The 27,406-nt window shown below is 42.8% G+C and overlaps 1 protein-coding gene across 2 annotated transcripts in view; it reads left to right on the forward strand.

Moving 5' to 3' along the window:
• Positions 1-27,406, forward strand: part of kif6 (kinesin family member 6) — a 261,943-nt gene that overhangs the window by 108,797 nt on the left and 125,740 nt on the right. For both annotated transcript variants that reach the window (XM_029766851.1, XM_029766852.1), the window contains 2 exons: positions 2,585-2,688; positions 6,428-6,533. In XM_029766851.1, coding sequence (XP_029622711.1) covers positions 2,585-2,688; positions 6,428-6,533 — 210 coding nt within the window. The remainder of the gene's footprint in view (positions 1-2,584; positions 2,689-6,427; positions 6,534-27,406) is intronic.

Here is a 27,406-nt window from a genome sequence, read left to right on the forward strand (position 1 = left end):
CAAATAGTTGCTGCTCTTGATTGTATTTCTCTACTGCTGCTGGAATAGTTAGTGTCCGAATCTGCCTTGTGATTTGGGTCACACTTTATTTGGATAGCCTGAATTGCTCTACAGATGGTCATACTATCTGTTGATAAGCAACTGTTTGCTAAGGTTAGGGTCAGGTTTAGAATAATGGCTAGGGTTAGGGTTTATTTTTTTTAAATGTTTTTAAATATTTAACTAGGCAAGTCAGTTAAAGAACAATTTGTTATTTACAATGACGGCCTATACCGGCCAAACCCGGACGACGCTGGGCCAATTGTGCGCCGCCCTATGGGAAGCTAGGGTTAGGGTAAGTAGATGCTCTACAGACTTCAACTATCCAAATAAAGTGTTACCGTGATTTGTCCCCAAATACTGGTCACACCCACCCACCCGCTGGAGATTACACTGTCTAGATATTATTGCTTAGCATCAAAGTGGAAGTCATGTCTAGCCAGGTCATTCCTGACCCTTAATAACCTCTTAGCTCCTGCAATAGACCAGATGCTTCAGGAGATTTAGCCCTAATCGCTCAGGTTGCCCTAATGTGGAGGCCGGGGCTGAAGCACAGATGGGAACAGACTGTAGAAAGAGAATAGTAATAAATGACGAATGCCCTCCATGTGTTTCAACAAAATAGTGCTGAGCGATGAGTGCTTTTTTTGGTCTGTTCGGTTTCAGTTTGATTATTGAAAAAATTATCACGGTTTTTGATTTCTGTTTCGATTTTTTTTTACACTAAATGCACACATCGGGGGCAAACGACCTGCCCTCCAGTACACCTACAGCACCCGACATCACAGGAGGGTCAAAAAGATCATCAAGGACAACAACCACCCAAGCCACTGCCTGTTCACCTCGCTATCATCAAGAAGGCGAGGTCAGTACAGGTGCATCAAAGCTGGGACCAAGAGACAGAAGCTGTTTTTCAATCTCAAGACTTTTAAATAGCCATCACTAGGCAGCTTCCACCTGGTTAAATAACCCTACACCTTAGAGGCTGCTACCCCATATACATAGACTTGAAATCACTGGCCACTTTAATAATGGAACACTAGTCACTTTAATAATGTTTATATATTTTTTGCTTTACTCATCTCATATGTATATGTTTTCTATTCTACTGTATTTAGTCTATGCCACTCTGACATTGCTCACCCAAATATTTATATATTCCTCAATTCCATTCTTTTACTTTTAGGTTGTGTGTATTGTTGTGAATTGTTAGATATTACTGCACTGTTGTAGCTAGAAACACAAACATTTCACAATAACATCTGCTAAACATGTGTATGTGACAAATACAATTTGATTTGATGCATTATGTGGGTTGAATGCTGTAACAACACAGAATAAAACAATTAATAAAAGTCCCATGACTGCCCATTACTGCTTATCACTTATTAACAATCATTTATTCACATTACTTTAATAAAATATTTCAGTTGTGTATATATTACATTTGTTTTATTTGATGACTTTATTTTAATTCCAAGTCATCTCATCTCTATAAAGCTGCTGCCTATGCTGGCGTTTGCTATTTATTACTGAAATGGAGCTGACGTTAGCTTTAACTAATAATAATCAAGCCAAACATGCAGCCTTTGCTATTACAGCTAGTGCAAATTTCAGGGAATTAGGTAATACAACAGGAAGTAGATTCCACTTGATCCTTTTTGATTTCTGTATTTTGTGACGTCTGAAAAATATTGTGGATACGTTTAAAGATTCTAATCAGTGTTTACGTTATATTTATCCCATTTTCAGTTGTAACAATTAGACTAGTCCTGTTCTTTCGCAAATGAGCAAAGTCTGGTCCAAAAGGTGGTTCGAGAAGTCATGTCTCTACATAGCGAGAGATTTGGCCTTTTTATATTTATGTGTGTCTCAAATGACACCCTATTCCCTATATAGTGCAGTACTTTTTTTACAAAAGGCCCTGGTCAAAAGTATTGCACTATAAAGGGATTAGGATGCCATTTGGGACACACAGGTATAGGAACAGCCCAGTCAGTGCTTCCTGAAGGCAAGCGACACATAAGCTATGTCCCAAATGGCACCCTATTCCCTACATAGTGCACTACTTTTGATAAGAGCCCTATGGGCCCTGGTCAAAAGTAGTGCACTATATAGGGAACAGGGTGCCATTTGGGTCATAAGCATAGGCTCTGCAGGCTTTGACCAAAAGCGTGCAGACAGAAACAGGAGATTGTATGTGTTGTCTTTCTCCCGTAATAGGTTAATGCTATTTTATGTTTTGGTGAGATATCAGAGCTTCCTGTGCTTTCTCGCTAGAGCATCCAGTTGTCTGGAACTGGTTAGACTGTCCTTAAAAAACATGCCGCCGCAAGTTCATTTTTGAGATTATTCTGTCATCAATTGGCAGTGGCAAAATGTTGTGTGTGTATGGGCCAACGTGGCTCTATTTCTAAGTGGGTGAATGTGCTATCTCCTGCTCTGACAAAAATTGTGTGTGCATGTTCTCCTGCTGACCAGTGTGTGTGTGTGTTCTTGTGCTGACCATGATGTGTGTGCGTGTGTGTTCTTTTGTGTCTTCCAGCTAATTGTGCGTCTGAAGAGGGAGATCCAGTCCCTGAAGGAAGAGCTCTCTATGGTGACCGGGGAGAAAAGAGAGGACCAGCTAACTCAAGAGGAGATTCATAAGTACGCTCCATTCATATTTGCCTAGAGTCAATTATATGTCATTCAAATCCACCGAATGAAAGCCTCATAGACTAAAATCATAGGCTGCCTCCCAAATTGCACCGTATTACCTTTATAGCGCATTACTTTTGACCAGGACCCATAGGGCTCTGGTCAGAAGTAATGCACTATATAGGCAGGGCTCTCCCACTCTGTTCCCCAGTTGTAGCTAACCTGATTCAGCTGATCAACCAGCTATTAGAATCAGGTGAGCTAGATTAGGCTTGGAGTGAAAATTTACAGGACTGTAGCTCCCTAGGAACAGGGTTGGAGAGCCCTGAAATAGGGAAAAGGGTGCTATTTTGTATGCGTCCATGATGTTTAGAGGGGGTTCATAGCATGTGTCTTCAACTCAGAAAACTATAGCAGGAATTCAATCAAACCCGGCTTAGAAAAGTTTACACAGTTTCTTAGTTTACACATTTAGTGTATCATGGAAGAATAAAAAACGCTCAATGTTGCAAAATACATTCACAAAGTTCCGGAGAATGCAGCAGCAGGCATTCGGCCAGTGCAGCATTGGTTGTGTGTCTGTAATGATCTGAGCAGCAGTTAGACATCACTGAGGCAGTCATCTCAGGACAGTGAGGACAGGAACAGTGCTGTGCTGGCCTCTGTCCTGCTTCCAGGATGTTTACACCACGCACCAGACAGAGAGAAATTCTTAATTTACACAGCTATTTATTCTAGCGAGTTTTAGCCGCACAGTATATGATCCATCATTTTGCCTGTTATTCGGGACTGTGCAATAGTGCCAATGTAGCTAGTAGTTGCCAAGATGTTAAAGCCACATTATCTTCTGCTTACTTTCAACTTCAGGGGTTCCCCCAAAGGACTGTTCTTGACAATCTGGGCCGGGTTTAATAAAATATATTTATGGGGAAATTGTTTAAGGGCGTAAGTTAAGGAAACGTTTAAAGTGATCCTAGCGCTCTTAACAGCAGGAAGACCCGGATAGTGTTCATTAGGACATGCGCAGGTTTTATTTTTTACGCTTTGGAATGTAAAATGAAAATGATTTTCTTAATGGATGAGTCCGGGTATTTTCGCGATGTGCTTCAGTCCGCTTTTTCCCATTTGGTGCCTAATGAACTCGACCGTGGACGGGCCCAGTATTCAGACCCCAAGGGTTTCACCTAAACTCCTGGCAACACTTCCCTCCAGTTCTGATCTCTTTACCTCTCCCAGCTTCCTCGATGCAATGTTTTTACAATTTCCCCTCTCTCCTCGGCTGATTATCCCTGGTTTCCCCTATCTGTGGTCAAACTCACGCAGGGGGGAACGTAATGATGTCTGCTGTGACCGCACTAACCGACGGCCACCTTTTTATTTACTTGTTTCTTCACTTGTTTATGCATTAAACTGATCCGCCCAAGTCAAATCATCCTCCAAGCAAACTTTTCCTGGCTTTTTTGTTGTAAAATTTCCAAATCTACAAACATACAGTTGAAGTTTACATATTCTTTAGCCAAATACATTTAAACTCAGTTTTTCACAATTCCTGACATTTAATCCTAGTAAGAATTCCCTGTCTTAGGTCAGTTAGGATCACCGCTTCAGTTTAAGAATGTGAAATGTCAGAATAATAGTAGAGAGAATGATTTATTTCAGCTTTTATTTCTTTCATCACATTCCCAGTGGGTCAGAAGTTTACATACACTCAATTAATATTTGGTAGCATTGCCTTTAAATTATTTAACTTGGGTCAAACGTTTCGGGTAGCCTTCCACAAGCTTCACACAATAAGTTGGGTGAATTTTGGCCCATTCCTCCTGACAGAGTTGGTGTAACTGAGTCAGGGATGTAGGCCCCCTTGCTCGCATACGCTTTTTCAGTTCGCCCACATATGTTCTATAGGATTGAGGTCAGGGCTTTGTGATGGCCACTCCAATACCTTGACTTTGTTGTCCTTAAGCCATTTTGCCACAACTTTGGAAGTATGCTTGGTGTCATTGTCCATTTGGAGACCCATTTGCGACCAAACTTTAACTTCCTGACTGATGTCTTGAGATGTTGCTTCAATATATCCACATAATTGTCCTGCCTCATGATGCCATCTATTTTGTGACGTGCACCAGTCCTTCCTGCTGCAAAGCACCCCCATAACATGATGCTGCCACCCCTGTGCTTCACAGTTGGGATGGTGTTCTTTGGCTTGCAAGCCTCCCCCTTTTTCCTCCAAACATAACGATGGTCATTATAGCCAAACAGTTCTATTTTTGTTTCATCAGACCAGAGGACATTTCTCTAAAAAGTACGATTTTCGTCCCCATGTACAGTTGCAAACCGTAGTCTGGCTTTTATATGGCGGTTTAGGAGCAGTGGCTTCTTCCTTGCTGAGCAGCCTTTCAGGTTATGTCGATATAGGACTCGTTTTACTTTGGATATAGATACTTTTGTACCTGTTTCCTCCACAAGGTCCTTTGCTGTCATTCTGGGATTGATTTGCACTTTTCGCACCAAAGTACGTTCATCTCTAGGAGACAGAACGCGTCTTCTTCCTGAGCGGTATGACGGCTGCGTGGTCCCATGGTGTTTATACTTGCGTACTATTGTTTGTACAGATGAACGTGGTACCTTCAGGCATTTGGAAATTGCTCCCAAGGATGAACCTTGTGGAGGTCTACAATTTTCTTTCTGAGGTCTTGGCTGATTTCTTTTGATTTTCCCATGATGTCAAGCAAAGAGGCACTGAGTTTGAAGGTAGGCCTTGAAATACATCCATAGCCTATCAGAAGATTCTAAATCTATGACATCATTTTCTGGAATTTTCCAAGCTGTTTAAAGGCACAGTCATCTTAGTGTATGTAAACTTCTGACCCACTGGAATTGTGATAGAGTGAATTATATGTAAAATAATCTGTCTGTAAACAATTGTTGGAAAAATTACTTGTGTCATGCACAAAGTAGATGTCCTAACTGACTTTCCAAAATTATAGTTTAACAAGAAATTTGTGGAGTGGTTGAAAAATGAGTTTTAGTGACTCCAACCTAAGTGTATGTAAACTTCCGACTTCAACTGTTTATTGGTCATACTGTGTGGTTCCTGGTGGGACTACCTTTCGGTTTCTCAATACATAAGCACATGTACTACATCTTGCAGTACTAAGTTAGACCAAGGATGATCTTTTGCTCCTTTCAATATTAGCATTTGCATTGAGGAATATTCTGAAAATCCAGTTTGAGTTTAGCACTTAAAATATATGTGATGACTTGCAGGGCCTTCAAATAAGAGCAACGGGTTTGTTTTAGGTCCTTACACCTATAAACGTTGCAGGTTTTTGCACCAGCAATGTTTTAGCGGAAATGGGACTGTGTATTGTCTTGAGTACATTGGATCTTTGCCCCACGTCTTTTCCAGTGGCCAGTTCCAATGCTTGACGAACCAATGTTTGGACTATCATCTAGCGATGGTTTATCCCAGTGGAACTGTTGCACACAGTTAAGTAAATAGTTGTCTTTGACTCTACCCAATCTTTAAACATAGCTGTTGAGCTCAAATATAGATTTTAACCCTTTGATTGCTCAAGTTTTAAAAGAAACTAATGGAGAACTTGGAGAAAGGTTGCGAAATGCTTTAGTGCTGTAAGCTTTGATAGTATTGTGTGTGTTTGCGTCAACGTGTATTCTTTGTGCACACGTGCGTGTGCACATTGTGTTCTTTATGCTGTTCTTCCATGTTTTTTTTTATTTCTCCCAGGATGGAGGAGCTGGTCAAGGTCTTTCTGGATGACCCTGATTGTGAGGTCACACTGGCATTGGGACCTGACATGAGAAAAATCCATTACTGTTTCTCTCTGCTAAAGGTACTTGCATTTTACTCTCTCTCTCTCACACACAATTTCTATCTGCTCAGCATTTCTCATCACCCACTTCTTTTCTCTTTTGATATGTTTGTATTACCTCATTACATATTTTTCTCTCCTCCTCCCCCGCCCCCACACAACCACTATCATCATGTATCTCACAGTGTATACCCATCATTATCATTCCCACAGGGGTTTTCCTCTCTGGTCTACAGTTGTGGCCAAAAGTTTTGAGAATAACACAAATATTCATTTCCACGAAGTTTGCTGCTTCAGTGTCTTTAGATATTTTTGTCAGATGTTACTATGGAATACTGTAGTATAATTACAAGCATTTCATAAGTGTCAAAGGCTTTTATTGACCATTGCATGAAGTTGATGCAAAGAGTCAATATTTGCAGTGTTGACCCTTCTTTTTCAAGACCTCTGCAATCCGCCCTGGCATGCTGTCAATTAACTTCTGGGCCACATCCTGAATGATGGCAGCCCATTCTTGCATAATCAATGCTTGGAGTTTGTCAGAATTTGTGGGTTTTTGTTTGTCCACCCACCTCTTGAGGATTGACCACAAGTTCTCAATGGGATTAAGATCTGGGGAGTTTCCTGGCCATGGACCCAAAATATCGATGTTTTGTTCCCCAAGCCACTTAGGTATCACTTTTGCCTTATGGCAAGGTTGCTTCATCATGCTGGAAAAGGCATTGTTCGTCACCAAACTGTTCCTGGATGGTTAGGAGAAGTTGCTCTCGGAGGATGTGTTGGTACCATTCTTTATTCATGGCTGTGTTCTTAGGCAAAATTGTGAGTGAGCCCACTCCCTTGGCTGAGAAGCAACCCCACACATGAATGGTGTTGAGATGCTTTACTGTTGGCATGACACAGGACTGATGGTAGTGCTCACCCTGTACCTTTTGCAGAATATCAGTCTGTCCCTGATGTTTTTCCTGGAGAGAAGTGGCTTCTTTGCTGCCCTTCTTGACACCAGGCCATCCTCCAAAAGTCTTCGCCTCACTGTGGGTGCAGATGCACTCCCACCTGCCTGCTGCCATTCCTGAGCAAGCTCTGTACTGGTGGTGCCCCGATCCCGCAGCTGAATCAACTTTAGGAGACGGTCCTGGCACTTGCTGGACTTTCTTGGGCGCCCTGAAGCCTTCTTCAAGGAGAGCCTTGAAGTTCTTGATGATCCGATAAATGGTTGATTTAGGTGCAATCTTACTGGCAGCAATAACCTTGCCTGTGAAGCCCTTTTTTGTGCAAAGCAGTGATGACGGCAAATGTTTCCTTGCAGGTAACCACGGTTGACAGACGAAGAACAGTGATCCCAAGCACTGATTTGAAGCTTCCAGTCTGTTATTCGAACTCAATCAGCATGACAGAGTGATCTCCAGCCTTGTCCTCGTCAACACTCACACCTGTGTTAACGAGACAATCACTGACATGATGTCAGCTGGTCCTTTTGTGGCAGGGCTGAAATGCAGTGGGCATGTTTTTTGAGGATTCAGTTCATTTGCATGGCAAAGAGGGACTTTGCAATTAATTGCAATTCATCTGATCACTCTTCATAATATTCTGGAGTATATGCAAATTGCCATCATACAAACTGAGGCAGCAGACTTTTGGCCACAACTGTATGTTACCTGGGTCCTGTGTTCCCTAAATCTATGTTTCCTCACCAGGCCCTAATTCCCAAGGGCGGAAAAATAAATATAAGGCGTAAGAGAGGCTGATATGTGTGCATCCTAATGAAATTATGTCGGCGAGTACATAAAATGCCTCTACCCTATTTTATTTTATTTTATTTTTTACATATATTGTTTTTATCTCTTTCCCCCCCCAATTTCGTCATATCCAATCGGTAGTTAGTCTTGTCCCATCGCTGCAAATCCCCTACGGAATCAGGAGAGGTGAAGGTCGAGAAATACGACCCTGCTGGCTTAACCAAGAAGCCAGCCGTACCAATGTGTCGGAGTAAACATCGTCCAGTCAGCTTGCAGGTGGCCGGCCCTCCACAAGGAGTCGCTAGAGCACGATGGGACAAGGAAATCCCGGCCGGCCAAACCTTCCCCTAACCCGGACGACGCTCTGCCAATTGTGCGCCACCTAATGGGTCTTCAGGTCACGGCCGGCTATGACACAGCCTGGGATCGAACCTGGGTCTGTAGTGAAGCCTCTAGCTCTGCGATGCAGTGCCTTAGACCACTCGGGAGGCCCTTACCCTTTGTTCTATTGGTGAACGTACAATCACTGGAGAACAAACTAGACGAGCTCCGTTCAAAACTATCCTTTCAACGGGACCTGACGAACTGTAATATCCTATGTTTCTCGAAGTCGTGGCTGAACAACAATATGGATAACATACATCGATCTGGTTTTTCTTTGCATCATTTAGACAGGACGGAAGCCTCAGGTAAGGGAGCAGGTGCGCAATCTCTAATGTTAAGTAAGTCTCAAGTTTTTGCTCGCCTGAGTTAGAGTACTTCATGATAAATTGCAGTCCCTACTATTTACTGCGAAAGTTTTAATCTATATTTTTCGTAGCTGTCCACAAACCGATGCTGGCACTAAGACTGCACTCAACAAACTGTATAGGGCCATAAGCAAAGAAGAAAATGCACATCTGCTTCTCGTGGACGGTGATTATAATGCATGGAAACCATATTTTTCCAGCATGTCACCTTGCAACTCTTTACAAAGTTTGATTTATATACTTTTTGATTTTGGATCCCGCAACGTGGTTAGCCTCAGTTGTTGTGACCACTACCATCTGTCCCAGGATCATGCCAGACCAAAAAGTTGTTTCTGTAGCCAGCTACTACCTGTTAGCTATCAGTATCAAGATTTCAGGGTTTTCCACGAACAGCTTGAACACAACCCGCGATGCGGTTAGCCCTTGTGGCTGGGACCGCATAGGTGTCCCACGCTATTTGTGGTTGTATTCCCTGCAACCTGACCTGGCTGGAACTACATTGTATAGCTACCAACGTTAGCCAATGCTGCTGCCAACAGTACATGCAAAGACACTGCTTTCGTGCTTACCGCTGTGAGAGGATTTAAAGGAGGACACATTTCTTCTTTTAGAATTTTGTAATTTTTGTGAGCTCTTTTTGTTCACTTAGTTTAGAATTCCCTGTAAGGAGAGAGACATGGAAGCCCAGGTAGCCTAGCTAGCCTAGCTGGCCAGCAGTCTCAAATGAAGGTTGCTATTGAACGTTTTCAACGCTGCAGGAACTGTGTTTATTTTTGCTTTATTCCGGGACAATGTGGACCACATGGACTTTCAATGTAGCAACTGTTACTTGCAGAGGACTACAGGGGTGAAAGTGGCAAAAATCCTGTGCTATCCTCGAGTACAGGACATTACAAGGCTGCTTCCGACCGTTCTACTACAGATGCCGGGAGCTGACGCTGTCATAGTCCATGTGTGGTCAAACAATATCAGGAGGGCTAGCTCGGAACTTCTGAAAATATATTTTAAAGAACTGATTCTAGCACTGAAAGATTCCAAAAAGCGACAAATTGTTTCAGGTCCGGTACCATTTTTGGACCGCGGGTGTGAAATATTCAGCAGGCTACTGGCATTACTTACCTGGCTAAAAATGTACTGTAATGCTGTTGGAATCACTTTTATAGATAACTTTGACACCTTCTGGAAACAAAAGACGCTCTACAGGAATGACAGTCCATCCAAATCATCTTGGCTCCTGGACTCATGTATGTGCACACTAGGTGTGCCCTAGTAGGACGTACTACCTGTCCCAGACCTGCTGTTTTCAACTCTCTAGAGACAGCAGGAGCGGTAGAGATACTCTCAATGATCGGCTATGAAAAGCCAACTGACATTTACTCTTGAGGTGCTGACTTGTTGCACCCTCGACAACTACTGTGATTATTATTATTATTTGACCATGCTGGTCATTTATGAACATTTGAACATCTTGGCCATATTCTGTTATAATCTCCACCCGGCACAGCCAGAAGAGGACTGGCCACCCCTCATAGCCTGGTTCCTCTCTAGGTTTCTTCTGAGGTTTTGGCCTTTCTAGGGAGTTTTTCCTAGCCACCGTGCTTCTACACCTGCATTACTTGCTGTTTGGGGTTTTAGGCTGGGTTTCTGTACAGCACTTTGAGATATCAGCTGATGTAAGAAGGGCTATATAAATACATTTGATTTGATTTGATTTCAAGGCTGCGTTGAGACAATGACTTATGAATGACCCAAGACCAGCTCAGTTAATCCCTACCATTGTCGCTGAGTTGTTGTAATGCAGCAGCAAATGTACATTATCCCAGGGACTTAATTTATGTCCCCCTAACTGCCCTGCCCTTTTGATCCTACAGCTATTGTATGAAGTAATCATGTGCCTATGAACCAGAGATATACTGTTAGCACTGAGGTGGTGTGCCCTAGTAGGAAGTCCACTGTTTGCAGCTCACCATGCACTTTCATATCAAATAAAATAACATGAGCATGTCTACTTCTGATAAGCTTCCAAGTAAAGCAATAAAAACAATCAAGCATCTCAGAAAAGTGCTAAAAATAGCCCACATTAACATATGTAGCCTAAGAAACAAGGTTCATGAAATCAATAACTTCTTAGTAACAGATAATAACATGCTAGTAACATTCATATTCTCTGAAACTCACATTGATGATACAGTGGTAGCAATACAAGGTTATAAAATCTACAGAAAAGACAGAAATGCCAATGGGGGCGGTTTTGCGGTCAATATTCAGATCCACATTCCTGTAAAGCTTAGATCTCATGTTAAATACTGTTTAAGTAATATGCAGACCTGCCAACATGCACACATTTTGCGTACAAACTACGCAATTCTCCGTCCATGTATGCAGGTACGAGGTCCGAGTTAAAAGTGCACAGTAATGAATAGGGCCATGAATTTTGTATATTTTTTGAACATTTTAATAAAAAATAAATCCACTAAGTAAATCTAACATCCCGATTCTTGAGCTGCAACACACAGACATGTATGGAGTTTGTGTCAACGGACATGGAGATTTTTGTGGAAAGGTAAACACAAATTGTTTCAAGCTAGCGTTAGCGAACGTAAGATGGAAATTCAGTGGGCTCTAAAGTGCCAGCAGTTCACTTGCATTTGCTAGTGAAAGAAATTAAATGTAAATCCGAAAAATAACTGGTCGCATTTGTGCGAGTGGGATATACATTTCATTTTGCGTCCCATTAGTTGTATTTTCCACGTAACATTACAAGGATCACACAACCTCTAACTGTAATTATGATCCACGTCACAAAAAGCATTACAAAAGAATAATAAAAAATAAATATAAACATCTTGGCATTGAATGGAGTCGAAATTTAGAAGACTGTGCGATAAAGAATGAATGAGTGTCCGGTATTAGCTATAGAGGCAATGCATCTAAAATGCCCTTGCACTCAATTTGAGATTTTCTCCATTTCGAAATTCTGAAATGATGTATGCGCTGCAAAGAAATACAATAGGCACCTTTACATAGGCTGAAACACCGGACTGTTCTGGCGAACAGCGTTCAGATTCTCTTTGCGGTAGCCTACTTTAGCTTTGTGTAGACAGTTTGCGGTCTGTGTTGATGCGATCATTTGTTTTTGTTTTTATGTTTTCAAAATGATTTTGCTTTTAGCGTTGATTAGGAACCGTGTCTAAAAAGCCAATACTTGTGAGCTGGCCCTAGTGACTGACCCTGTTTGAGAGGTGACAAGCGTTCCTCTACTATAGAGACTGAACTTGGTGGCCAAGGCAAGTTGGATCTGAAGACCTTCTATGCAGATGTCAGAAACATATTTTCTTCTGCAGTAGACTACTTGTGGCTGAAATTTCCATTTTGAGATGTGCTCCTCCAGCATGCAGTGGTTGCTGACATTTCCAACAGGCAGACTGACAAGTTCTCAACTTTTTCATGGCACGCTTTCCCTGCATTATTCCTGAGGGAGCGTCTGTTGATCTGGTGGAAGATGAGTTTAGACTCTATCAGGCAACAACCTTTGAGCAGAGTCTGGTCAACATGCGCATGGATCAGGCCTGGAGAGAAATCGGCACAATGAAAAGGCAGGGCAGCCTGGTCTACTCCCACCTTTTGGCTGTGATGCTGGGGATATTGGTCAGATTCCACAGCAATGCAGACTGCCAACGAATATTCAGTCTCGTTTCCAATAGCAAAACCCAGTACAGAGCCTCCCTCAGTACAGACATGCTGAGTGCCCTCGTTACCAAGAAGGTTTCAATGATTACCAGAGGAACTGTTTGCCACAGAGAAGTCTACCCTGATGCCCTGCTGCGTTAGGCTAAATCTGCTAGCTATCAGGCAAATATGTCTAGGAAATTATTTCCTGAACAGTTGATGGTCTCCAGAAGATTTGTTCTCACCCACTGTTTCCTATCATAACTTTTTGTTTTTTTATTATGGATGACATGTTTACTTGATACTGATGCTTTGCTTCAAACATTTGTTCTTATCATATCAGAGTTTAAAAAAAAATTGCGTGGATAAGACGTTTGTACATTTTATACCTAAACAAATAACTTGTTATTATTTGTTTAATAAAATAAACTTGTGTGTGTTCTTTCTAATTAGATCTTGTTAATGACTTTTACCATATGTGTAAATGGAATGCTGTCAAGAAAGAAAGTATTCCAACCCCAATTAAGCACGTGCAATGCGTGCAAGTTGAATCTCCAATTTGCTGTGTGCGTCTGGTACTCTAAAAAGTTGGACAGGGTTGGCAGGTCTGAATATGGCTACAGGTTCATCTGCCTCACCTAAAGCCCATTATTGTGGGAAGCTGCTATAGACAACCAAATGCTAACAGTCAGTATCTGGACAGTATGTGTGAAATGCTTGATAATGTATGTGATATCAACAGAGAGGTATATTTTCTGGTTGATTTCAATATTGACTGTCTTTCATAAAGCTGCCCACTCAAGAAAAGGCTTCAAACTGTAACTAGTGCCTGCAACCTGGTTCAGGTTATCAATCAACCTACCAGGGTAGTTACACACAGCACAGGAATGAAATCATCAACATGTATTGATCACATCTTTGCTAATGCTTCAGATACTGCTTTAAAGCAGTATCCAAATCCATTGGAAGTAGTGATCACAATATAGTAGCCATATCTAGGAAAACCAAAGTCCCAAGGCTGGGCCTAATATAGTGTATAAGAGGTCATACAATATGTTTTGTAGTGATTCTGATGTTGATAATGTAAATAATATTTGCTGGTCTGTGATAGGGCTGTTATGGTGACCGTATCACCACCTTACCGGCAGTCACGAGTCATGACGGCAGTCAAATTGACAGTTTAGTCATGGTAAATAGGCTTCTCCAAGCTCTTATGCTGCTGATGGTCATTAGTAGCCTACCAAACTTGCTAACTGCCTGGTACTCAGCACTCTATTTTCCCTCTAATCACTCTGACATCAATGCAAATGTATTCGAAAATCTAATCCCATGAGCTCATGTTGCACAACATTTTTATAAGCTATGCAATTGTGTGAGAAAACAGTGATGTCCTCTTTTAAAAAGAGGAGGATCCCATCAGCTTTCTATAGGCTAGGCCTATCATATTTATTTCTCAACTTTATTTCTCAAGTACATGCTTTTTTTTGCGACTTTTTCCAGATTATAGCCTAACCCGTAGGCCTATAGATTTAGATAAGGTTTGTATCACAACTAAAGTGGCCAAATAACTTCTTAAAATGAAGCACGTTAATATGCTTTACAATGGGTGTAGAGCCGAAATGGCATACATAAGCAGCTCGTGAGTTTCAAGCTTGGGTAAGATGATTTTCACTATCATAATGCACCTTCATAATAAAAGCATTACATGCACAATCACACTTGTGGTCACTTTTGAGAATGGTGTTTTCCTGCTATGTAAGGGCCGTCGTCGGTGAAAGTAGGAGACCAAGGTGCAGCGGAGGATGTGTTCATCATTAGAGTTTTAATGAAAAAGAGAACACTACAAAAATAAACAAAAGACGACAGCAAAACAGTCCTGTCAGGATTAACTCTACACAGAAAACACTAGACAGAAACAATCACCCACAAAAATGCAAAGGAAAAACAGGCTACTTATGTGTGACTCCCAATCAGCAACAACGAACTACAGCTGTGCCTGATTGGGAGCCACACACGGCCCAAAACAAAGAAATACAAAAACATAGAAAAATGAACATAGAACGCCCACCCAATGTAACACCCTGGCCTAACCAATATAAAGAACAAAAACCCCTCTCTATGGCCAGGGCGTTACATGCTAATAGAACATTCGCGCTTATAGCCTACTGCTGTGTGCGCATTGCTGCGCTTATAATGCTAGTGGTTGTATTAATTTGTGATCTATCGCATCCCACAACTGTCCCGAATACAATAGGTCAACATTTGTACTATGAGGGATAGTAGACATAGGTAAGTGCTTTTGCGGTTTGTTAGGCCTACTCATCTTGTTGGCTGATGAAAGTAAATGTGGACAGTTCTTCCAATATCTTCAATATGCGCCTCGGAATTGGATAAGGACGCACGCATTTGTGTCTGTCTTCACTTGTAGCCTGTGAGAAAGACCCGATCCCGGAGAGCCATGTGAGTGAGAGGTGCTTCCACACGCGTAGCCGGGAGAAGGGAATTATAATTATTATATTCAGCCCATTCTTAAATCATACTATAAAATAATATAGAATAATGCCACAGAATTCTAAGCAAAACCTATCTAAAATAAATAATGGATTTATTGTGATGTTTTAGGCTATATTAAATGGATTTATTAGACTTTTTTAAATGTAGATTTTCCAAAGGTCTACATCAAGGGCTTGTACGCTATGCGTGGAAGCCAGGAGATTCTAAATGTGTTTATGTTAATTAATGGTCAATTACCGTGCGACCGGCAGTTATTTGCTTGACAATCACCGGCTGACAAAAGTTTAGGACCGCCACAGCCCTAGTCTGTCGTGTGTAATGAGGAGTAACCAAACGCTGCACTTGACAACACATTTAGGAAATTGCTTATTCCAGTTACTGATAAGCATGCACCCATTAAGAAAATGACTGTAAAAACTATTAAATCCCCTTGGATCTATGAGGAATTGAAAAATTGTATGGTTGAGAGAGATGAGGCAAAAGGTATAGCAAATAAGTCTGGTAGCAACTGACTGGCAAAAGTACCGTGAATTGAGAATGCAGGTGACTAAACTGAATCACTAGGGTCTGACAACTTGGATGGAAAATTACTGAGGATAATAGCGGACATTTTTGCCACCACTATTTGCCATATCTTCAATCAAAGCCTACTAGAAAGTGTGTGCCCTCAGGCCTACAAAAGTCATTCCACTAAGCAAATGTCATTCCACTACCCAAGAATAGTAAAGCCCTCTTTACTGACTCAAATAGCGTACCAATCAGCTTGTTACCAACCCTTAGTAAACTTTTGGCCTGATGAAATGCTATTTTACAGTAAACATATTGACAACAGATTTTCAGCATGCTTATAGAGAAGGACATTCAACAAGCACAGCACTTACACAAATGACTGATGGTTGGCTGAGAGAAATTGATAAAAGATTGGGGGGGCTGTTTTGTTAGACTTCAGTACAGCTTTTGACATTATCGATCATAGTCTGCTGCTGGAAAAACGTATTTGTTATGGCTGTACACCCCCGGCTATGTTGTGGATAAAGAGTTACCTGTCTAACAGAACACAGAGGGTGTTCTTTAATAGAATCCTCTCCAACATAATCCAGGTAGAATCAGGAATTCCCCAGGGTAGCTGTCTATTTCCCTTACTTTTTTAAATCTTTACTAACGACATGCCACTGTGTATATGTATGTGGATGACTCAACACGATACACGTCAGCTACTACAGGGACTGAAATGACTGCAACACTGAACAAAGAGCTGCAGTTCGTTTCAGAGTGGGTGGCAAGGAATAAGTTCATCCTAAATATTTCCAAAAGTAAACTCATTGTATTTGGGGCAAATCATTCTCTAAACCCTAAACCTCAACTAATAATTGTAAGAAATCATGTGGAAATTGAGCAAGTCTAGGTGACTAAACTGCTTGGAGTAATCCTGGATTGTAAACTGTCATAGTCAAAACATGTTGATACAACAGTAGCTAAAATGGGGAGAAGTCTGTCCATAATAAAGCACTGCTCTGCCTTCTTAACAACACTATCAACAAGGCAGGTCCTACAGGCCCTAGTTTTGTCGCAGCTGGACTACTGTCCAGTCGTGTGGTCAGGTACCACAAAGAGGGATTTAGGAAATTACAATTTGCTCAGCACAGGGCAGCACGGCTGGCCCTTAAATGTACAGTTTAAGTTGGAAGTTTACATACACCTTAGCCAAATAAAATAAAATAAAATTGTATTTGTCACATACACACGGTTAGCAGATGTTAATGCGAGTGTAGCAAAATGCTTGTGCTTCTAGTTCCGACCATGCAGTAATATCTAACAAGTAATCTAACAATTTCACAACAACTACCTGATACACACAAGTGTAAAGGAATGAATAAGAATATGTACATAAAAATATATATGGATGAGCGATGGCCGAACGGCCTAGGCAAGATGCAGTAGATGGTATAGAGTACAGTATATACATGAGTAGTAAAGGGTATGTAAACATTATATAAAGTGGCATAGTTTAAAGTGACTAGGGATACATTTATTACATCCAATGTTTAATTATTGAAGTGGCTAGAGATGAATCAGTATGTTGGCAGCAGCCACTCAATGTTAGTGATGGCTGTTTGACTGTATGATGGCCTTGAGATAGAAGTTGTTCTTCAGCCTCTCGTTCCCAGCTTTGATGCACCTGTACTGACCTCGCCTTCTAGATGATAGCGGGGTGAACAGGCAGTGGCTCAGGTGGTTGTTGTCCTTGATGATCTTTTTGGCCTTCCTGTGACATCGGGTGGTGTAGGTGTCCTGGAGAGCAGGTAGTTTGCCCCCGGTGATGCGTTGTGCAGACCTCACTAACCTGTGGAGAGCCTTACGGTTGTGGGTGGAGCAGTTGCCGTACCAGGCGGTGATACAGCCCGACAGGATGCTCTCAATTGTGCATCTGTGTGTAAAAGTTTGTGAGTGTTTTTGGTGACAAGCCAAATTTTTCCAGCCTCCTGAGGTTGAAGAGGCGCTGTTGCGCCTTCTTCACCATGCTGTCTGTGTGGTTGGACCATTTCAGTTTGTCCGTGATGTGTACGCCGAGGAACTTAAAACGTTACACCTTCTCCACTCCTGTCCTGTCGATGTGGATAGGGGGGTGCTCCCTCTGCTGTTTCCTGAAGTCCACGATCATCTCCTTTGTTTTGTTGACGTTGAGTGTGAGGTTATTTTCCTGACACCACACTCCGAGGGCCCTCACCTCCTCCCTGTAGGCCGTCTCGTTGTTGTTGGTAATCAAGCCTACCATTGTAGTGCCGTCTGCAAACTTGATGATTGAGTTGGAGGCGTGCATGGCCACGCAGTCATGGGTGAACAGGGAGTACAGGAGAGGGCTGAGAATGCACCCTTGCCCATCAGGAACTCCAGGACCCAGTTGCACAGGGCGGGGTCGAGACCCAGGGTCTCGAGCTTAATGACGAGTTTGGAGGGTACTATGGTGTTAAATGCTGGTGTAGTCGCTGAACAGCATTCTTACATAGGTATTCCTCTTGTCCAGATGGGTTAGGACAGTGTGCAGTGTGATTGCGATTGCGTTGTCTGTGGACCTATTGGGGCGGTAAGCAAATTGGATTGGGTCTAGGGTGTTAGGTAGGGTGGAGGTGATATGATCCTTGACTAGTCTCTCAAAGCACTTCATGATGACGGAGGTGAGTGCTACGGGGCGATAGTCATTTAGCTCAGTTACCTTAGCTTTCTTGGTAACAGGAACAATGGTGGCCCTCTTGAAGCATGTGGGAACAGCAGACTGGGATAAGGATTGATTGAATATGTCCTTAAACACACCAGCCAGCTGGTCTGTGCATCCTCTGAGGACGCGGCTAGGGATGCCGTCTGGGCCGGCAGCCTTGCGAGGGTTAACACGTTTAAATGCTTTATTCACATTGGCTGCGGTGAAGGAGAGCCCGCAGGTTTTGGTAGCGGGTCATGTCGTTGGCACAGTATTGTCCTCAAAGCGAGCAAAGAAGTTGTTTAGTTTGTTTGGGAGCAGGACATCGTGGTCCGCGACAGTGCTGGTTTTCTTTTTGTAGTCCGTAATTGACTGTAGACCCTGCCACATAGCTCTCGTGTCTGAGCCGTTGAATTTCGACTCTACTTTGTCTCTATACTGACACTTAGCTTGTTTGATTGCCTTGCGGAGGGAATAGCTACACTGTTTGTATTCGGTCATGTTTCCGGTCGCCTTGCCCTGATTAAAAGCAGTGGTTCGCGCTTTCAGTTTTGCACGAATGCTGCCATTAATCCACGGTTTCTGGTTGGGGAAGGTTTTAATAGTTGCTGTGGGTACAACATCACCGATGCACTCGCTAGTTAACTCGCTCACCGAATCAGCGTATTCATAAATGTTATTGTCCCTCCCTTCTTCTTACCAGAGAGATGTTTGTTTCTGTCAGCACGATGCGTGAAGAAAACAGGTGGCTGTACCGACTCCGATAGCGTGTCTCGAGTGAGTTAAACAAAGAACGTTACAATCTCTAATTTCTCTCTGGAAGGCATCCCTTGCTCGGATTTCGTATACCTTGTTGTCAAGAGACTGGACGTTGGCAAGTAGTAAACTCGGGAGCGGTGCGCGAAGTGCCCGTCTACGGTGCCTGACCAGAAGACCGCTTCTTCTGCCCCTCCTGCGACGCCGTTGTTTTGGGTCACCGGCTGGGATCCGATCCATTGTCCTGGGTGGTGGACCAAACAGAGGATCCGCTTCGGGAAGTCGTATTCCTGGTCGTGATGTTGGTAATTTGACATTGTTCTTATATCCAATTGTTCCTCCCGGCTGTATGTGAAAAACTTTCGATTTCCTGGGGTAACAATGTAAGAAATAATACATAAAAAAAACAAAATACTGCATAGTTTCCTGAGAACGCGAAGCGAGACGGCCATCTCTGTCGGCGCCGATTTCTCAAATACATTTGAACTCAGTTTTTCACAATTCCTGACATTTAATCCTAGTAAAAATTCCCTGTGTTAGGTCAGATAGTATCACCAATTTATTGTCAGAATATGAAATGTCAGAATAATAGTAGAGAGAATGATTTATTTCAGCTTTTATTTCTTTCATCACATTCCCAGTGGATCAGAAGTTTACATACACTCAATTAGTATCTGGTAGCATTGCTTTAAATTGTTTAACTTGGGTCAAACGTTTCAGATATTCTTCCACAAGCTTCCCACAATAAATTGGGTGAATTTGGGCCCATTCGTCGTGACAGAGCTGGTGTAACTGAGTCAGGTTTGTAGGCTTTCTTGCTCGCACACACTTTTTCAGTTCTGCCCACACATTTTCTATAGGATTGAGGTCAGGGCTTTGTGATGGCCACTCCAATAACTTGACTTTGTTGTCCTTAAGTCATTTTGCCACAACTTTGGAAGTATGCTTGTGATCATTGTCCATCTGGAGACCCATTTGCGACCAAGCTTTAACATCCTGACAGATTCTTGAGATGTTGCTTCAATATATCCACATAATTGTCCTCCCTCATGATGCCATCTATTTTGTGAGGTGCATCAGTCTCTCCTGCAGCAAAGCACCCCCACAACACTGTGCTGCCACCCCCGTGCTTCATGGTTGGGATGGTGTTCTTCGGCTTGCAAGCCTCCCCCTTTATCCTCCAAACATAACAATGGTCATTATAGCCAAACAGTTCTATTTTTGTTTCATCAGACCAGAGGATATTTCTCCAAAAAGTACAATCTTTGACCCCATGTGCAGTTGTAAACCGTAGTCTGGCTTTTTTATGGCGGTTTTGGAACAGTGGCTTCTTCCTTGCTGAGCAGCCTTTCAGGTTATATCAATATAGGACTCGTTTTACTGTGGATATAGATACTTTTGTACCTGTTTCCTCTAGCATCTTCACAAGGTCCTTTGCTGTTGTTCTGGGATTGATTTGCACTTTTCGCACCAAAGTACGTTCATCTCTAGGAGACAGAACGTATCTTCTTCCTGAGCGGTATGACGGCTGCGTGGTGCCATGGTGTTTATACTGATCAACGTGGTACCTTCAGGCGTTTGGAAATTGCTCCCAAGGATGAACCAGACTTGTGGAGGTCTACAATTTTTGCGGGGTCTTGGCTGATTTCTTTTGATTTTCCCATGATGTCAAGCAAAGAGGCACTGAGTTTGAAGGTAGGCCTTGAAATACATCCACAGGTACACCTCCAATTGACTCAAATGATGTCAATTAGCCCATCAGAACCTTCTAAAGCCATGACATAATTTTCTGGAAATTTCCAAGCTGTTTAAAGGCAGTCAACTTAGTGTATGTAAACTTCTGACCCCCTGGAATTGAGATACAGTGAATTCTAAGTGAAATAACTGTCTGTAAACAATTGTTAGAAAAATGTATTGTGTTTTGCACGAAGTAGATGTCCTAACCGAATTGCCAAAACTATAGTTTGTTAACAAAACATTTGTGGAGTGGTTGAAAAACGAGTTTCAATGACTCCAACCTAAGTGTATGTAAACTTCCCACTTCAACTGTACATGGAGAGCTAACATTAATAATATGCATATCAATCTCTCATGGCTCAAAGTGGAGGAGAGATTGACTTCATCACTACTTGTTTTTGTAAGACGTGTTGACAAGCTGAATGCACAGAGCTGTCTGTTTAAACTAGTACCACACCTATGAAGACCCTACAATACATGGCACCTGATTTCTCTTCACAATCCCCAAATCCAGCAGCTAATGGAGATCCCCAATAAATACAAATACAAAGCAGTGGCAACAAAACTCTGGATCACCTTTACTCCACACACAGAAATGCAAACAAGGCTCTCCCTCGCCCTCCCTTTGGTAAATCTGACCATAGATATCCTCCTGATTCCTGCTTTCAAGCAAAAACTAAAACGGAAAGTACCAGTGACACACTCGAAATAGAAGTGGTCCGATGAAGTGGATGCTAAGTTACAGGACGGTTTCGCTAGCACAGACTGGAATATGTTCCGGGATTCCTTGACTTGTTTACCACATCAGTCACCAGCTTCATTAATAACTGCATCTACTACGTCGTCCCCACATTGACCGTACTTACATATCCCAACCATAAACCATGGATTACAGCAATATCTGCATTGAGCTAAAGTTTAGGGCTGCCACTTTCAAGAAGCTGTACACTAATCCTGAAGTTTATAAGAAGTCCCAATACGTCCTCAGACAAGCCATTAAACGAGAAAATCATCAATTCAGGACTAAGATCGAATCCTACTACGCCGGCTCTGACGCTCGTCAGATGTGACAAGGCTTACAAACTATCACGGATTACAAAGGGAAACCCAGCCAAGAGCTGCCCAGTGACGCGAGCCAACCAGACGAGCTAAATGCCTTCTATGCTCGCTTCGAGTCAAACAACACTGAAACATGCATGAAAACACCAGCTGTTCCAGACGACTGTATGATCTCGCTCTCTGTAACCGATGTGAGTAAGACATGTTAACATTCACATGTCCCCAGGACAAGATGGCAAGTGAGTTCACCTGACAATTTAAACTTTTCCCTGACCCTGTCTGTAATAGCCACATGTTTCATGCAGACCACCATAGTCCCTGTGCCCAAGAATGTCAAGGTAACCTGTCTAAATAACTGTAGCCCCATAACACTCACATCTGTAGACATTCAATTCTTTCAAAGGCTGGTCTTAGAATAGAATGGCGCCGGAGGGGATGGCTGACATTTTACAGACTCCTAACTAACTGTGCTATTTTGTTAGTTTTTTTGCGTTGTTTGTAACTTTAATTTTTTTACTTATTTTGTACATTATGTTGCTACTACCATCTCTTATGACCAAAAATAACTTCTGAACATCAGAACAGCGAATACTCAACTTGAACGAGACAAATATTTTTTCTTTAACAAGTCCAACGCGAAGGATATACTGCTTTCTTGGGAACGAGCTTAAATCCCCATCATTTGCGTGAAGAAAATACAGAGAAAAAGGAGGTGGAGGTCGGGTTTCCTTCTGAGAATTCGTAGGAGTAAACTTCAACTACCGTCCATTCTATTGGCCAACGTGCATTCATTGGAAAACAAAATGGATGATATACGATCAAGATTATCCTACCAACAAGACATTAAAAACTGTAATAGCTTATGTTTCACCGAGTCGTGGCTGAACGACGACACGGATAAAATAGATCTGCCGTTTTTTTCCATGCATCGGCAGGACAGAGAAGCTACGTCTGGTAAGACAAGGGGCGGGGGTGTGTGTTTTATTTGTCAATAACAGCTGGTGCGCGATGTCTAATATTAAAGAAGTCTCGAGGTATTAAGCAAACAAGAAAATGCTCATCCAGAAGTAGCGCTCCTAGTGGCCGGGGACTTTAATGCAGGCAAACTTAAATCTGTTTTACCTCATTTCTACCAGCATGAAACATATGCAACCAGAGGAAAAAAACTTTACTCCACACAGAGATGCATACAAAGCTCTCCCTCACCCTCCATTTGGCAAATCTGACCATAATTCTATCCTGATTCCTGCTTACAAGCAAAAACTAAAGCAGGAAGTACCAGTGACTTGCTCAATTCGGAAGTGGTCAGATGATGCGGATGCTATGCTAAGGGGCTGTTTAGCTAGCACAGACTGGAATATGTTCCGGGATTCATCCAATGCCATTGAGGAGTATACCACCACAGTCACTGGCTTCATCAATAAGTGCATTGACGACGTCATCCCAACAGTGACCGTACGTTCATATCCCAACCAGAAGCCATGGATTACAGGCAACATCTGCATCGAGCTAAAGGTTAGAGCTGCCGCTTTCAAGGAGCGGGACACAAATCCGGAAACCCAGCCATGAGCTGCCCAGTGACACGAGCCTACCAGACAGGCTAAATGCCTTTTTATGCTCGCTTCGAGGCAAGCAACACTGAAGTATGCATGAGAGCACCAGCTGTCCAGACTACTGTGTGATAACGCTCTCGGTAGTCGATGTGAGCAAGACCATTAAACAGGTCAACATTGACAAAGCCGTGGGGCCAGACGTCATGTTTCAAGCAGACAGCCATGGACCCTGTTCCCAAGGAGGCGAAGGTAACCTGCCTAAATGATTTTCCTTCTACATCTGCATTACTTGCTGTTTGGGGTTTTAGGCTGGGTTTCTGTACAGCACTTTGAGATATAAGCTGATGTAAGAAGGGCTATATAAATACATTTGATTTGATTTGATTACCTCCCCGTAGCACTCACGTCGGTAGCCATGAAGGGCTGGTCATGGCTCACATCAACAGCGTCGTCCCAGATACCCTAGACCCACTCCAATTCGCATACCGCCCCAACAGATCCACAGATGACACAATCTGAATCGCACTCCACACTGCCCTTTCCCACCTGGACAAAAGGAACACCAATGTGAAAATGCTGTTCATTGACTACAGCTCAGCTTTCAGCACCATCGTGCCCTCAAAGCTCATCACTAAGCTAAGGACCATGGGACTAAACACCTCCCTCTGCAACTGGATCCTGGACTTCCTGACGTGCCGCCCCCAGATGGTAAGGGTAGGCAACAATACGTCTGCCATATTGATCCTCAACACTGGGGCCCCTCGGGGGTGCGTGCTTAGTCCCCTCCTGTACTCCCTGTTCACCCATAACGGCGTGGCTAAACACAACTCCAACACCATCATTAAGTTTGCTGACGACACAACTGTGGTAGGCCTGATCACCGACAACGACGAGACAGCCTATAAGGTGGAGGTCAGAGACCTGGCAGTGTGGTGCCAGGACAACAACCTCTCCCTCAATGTGAGCAAGACAAAGGATCTGATTGTGGACTACTGGAAAATGCGGGCTTACAGGACCCATTAACATTGACTGGGCTGTAGTGGAGCGGGTCGAGAGTTTCAAGTTCCTTGGTGTCCACATCACCAACAAACTATCATGATCCAAACACACCAAGACAGTCTTGAAGAGGGCCCAAGAACACCTTTCCCCCTCAGGAGACTGAAAGGATTTGGCATAGTCCCTAGATCCTCAAAAAGTTATTCAGCTCCACAGTTGAGAGCATCATCACCGCCTGGTATGGCAACTGCTTGGCATCTGACCGTAAAGCGCTACAGAGGGTTGTGCGTACGGCCAAGCTTCCTGCCATCCAGGACCTATATACTAGGCGGTGTCAGAGGAAAGCCCAAAACATTGTGAAAGACTCCAGTCACCCAAGTCATAGAGTGTTCTCTCTGTTACTGCACGGCAAACGGTATTGGCGCACCAAGTCTAGGACCAAAAGGCTCCTTAACAGCTTCTACCCCCAAGCCATAAGACTGCTGAACAATTAATCAAATGACCACCCTGACTATTTTACATTTGTTTTTACACTGCTGCTACTCACTGTTTATTATCAATGCGTAGTCACTTTACCCCTACCAACATGAACAAATTACCTTGAGTACCTGTAACCCCCCACATTGAATCGGTACCGGTACCCCTTGTATATAGCCACATTATTGTTATTTTTTTGTGTTACTTTGTATTATTTTTTACTTTAGTTTATTTGAACTGCACTGTTATATTCAGCACGTGACAAATAAAGTTTCATTTGATCAACACCATCATCCCAGACACCCTGGACCCAATCAATTCGCATACCGCCCCAACAGATGCACAGATGACGCAATCTCTATTGCACTCCGTACTGCCCTCTCACACCTGCATAAGGTGAACACCTATGTGAGAAAGTTGTTCATTGACTCCAGCTCAGCGTTCAACAGCATAGTGTCCTTCAAGCTCATCACTAAGCTTGGGACCCTGGGACTGAACACCTCCTCCTGCAACTGGATCCTGAACTTCCTTTTTGGCCGAACCCAGGTGGTGAGTGTAGGCAACAATACATCCACCATGTTGACCCTCATCACAGGGGCCCCTCAGGGGTGCGTGCTTAGTCCATTCCTGTACTTCCGCACGACTCCAACGATATTGTTGCGTTTTATGATGACATGGCGGTTGTACACCTTTTCACCAACGACGATGTGACAGCCTTTAGGGAGGAAGTCAGTGACTGCGTACTCCGTTCGCTCCATACTGGATTCGAGGCGTCAAGCGAGGGGCCTTCAGTACCTCGTGGAGTGGGAGGGGTACGGTCCGGAGGAGAGGTGCTGGGTTCCGGTCGAGGACGTGTTGGACCCTTCAATGCTACAGGAGTTCCACCGTCTCAGTCCGGATCACACTGCGCCTCGCCCTCCGGGTCGTCCCCAAGGCCGGTGTCGGCGCGCGGGGGGGTGCGGGGTACTGTCACGACTTCCACCGAAGTCGGTTCCTCTCCTTGTTCGGGCGGCACTCTGCGGTCGGCGTCTCCGGTCTTCTAGCCATCATCGATCCACTTTTCTTTTCCATTTGTTTTGTCTTGTCGTCTCACACACCTGGTCTCAATTTCCCTCATTACATGTTGTGTATTTATCCCTCTGTTCCCCCCATGTCTTTGTGCGGAATTGTTTATTGTAAGGGCATGTGCACGTTTTCTCTGGTGTGCGACGGGTTTTGTACCCATTTGTTTTTGGTTCTAGTTACCGGTGGTTTTATGAATAAAACTGCTCCGTTGATTACCAAGTTTTGCTCTCCTGTGCCTGACTTCCCTAATGCCAGTTACGCACTCCCTTACACACCCACAACCTGCGGATTCCTGCTTTAATGTTTAGAGCAGTGGTTCCCAAAGTAGGGTAGTGCAGGGGGTCTGCGGCCAGATCTAAAACAAATACAAAATCTACTTTGGAATATTATTCATCCACAATTTATGTTCTTCACCCAACATGGGCCTGGGAGGCACAGGTATATTGGTATCCACAGTACTCCATCAATTATGCATTTTCTCAACTGAATTCTTGTATTCCCCCCAAATTTTTGTTTTTAACATAAATGCACATTAATTTAAGCATTAAAATTGTAACATTTTCTCTCTATCCTATTGCAAAATGTATAGAATTGCAAGACATTAGATTTAAAACTGCAAAAATGGCCTTCTGATGCCAAGAGAAGGGCCTTTAAAATGTGACTCACCACCGGGATTCGGTCTTATGTAGCAAAATATGAAAATAGGTTTTTTACATCTGTAAAAAGTAGAGACTGAGAGCTACAAAATGGCATATCATACACTGCATTTTTGAGGAACAATGGGAAAGTAATTCTGCTTTGAAAGTTGATAAACTTGTGAACTCACTTTTGAGAAAAGGGCCTGGGAGCTCTCCTTTGTCTACACCCGTTCAGCATTGTTCACACCCTCTTAAGCCAGCCCCACCCATCTCTTTAAGGATTCACATGTGAAGTCATGTGCTAAACAGTGAGTAATGTAGTAAAGATTAAGACTAATAAGGAAAAATTCCAGGTAAACAGAATGTGTTCAGATGTAAAGATACCTTAATAGAAAATGACTGAAGTAAAAGTATGTCACCCAGTAAAATACTACTGTAGTAAAAGTCTAAAAGTGTTTGGTTTTTAAAATTCTTTAGTATCAAAAGTAAATGGAATTGATAAGTATCAAAAGTAAAAGTATAAATCATGTCAAATTCCTTAAACCAGACAGCCCAATTTTTTTTTGTTTTGTTTATTGACGATAGCCAGGGGCACACTCCAACATTCATAATTTACAAACAAAGCATTTGTGTTTAGTGAGTCTGTGTGGTATGTCACAAAATCATGTTACGACCACACACATAAATATTCATTTTATATATCAATATTTTTCTAAGTCTTGCTAAGTGGATGGGTCTCTATAGAA

This window comes from Salmo trutta, chromosome 12 (assembly GCF_901001165.1).
Source record: "Salmo trutta chromosome 12, fSalTru1.1, whole genome shotgun sequence".
Taxonomy (NCBI): Eukaryota; Metazoa; Chordata; class Actinopteri; order Salmoniformes; family Salmonidae; genus Salmo; species Salmo trutta.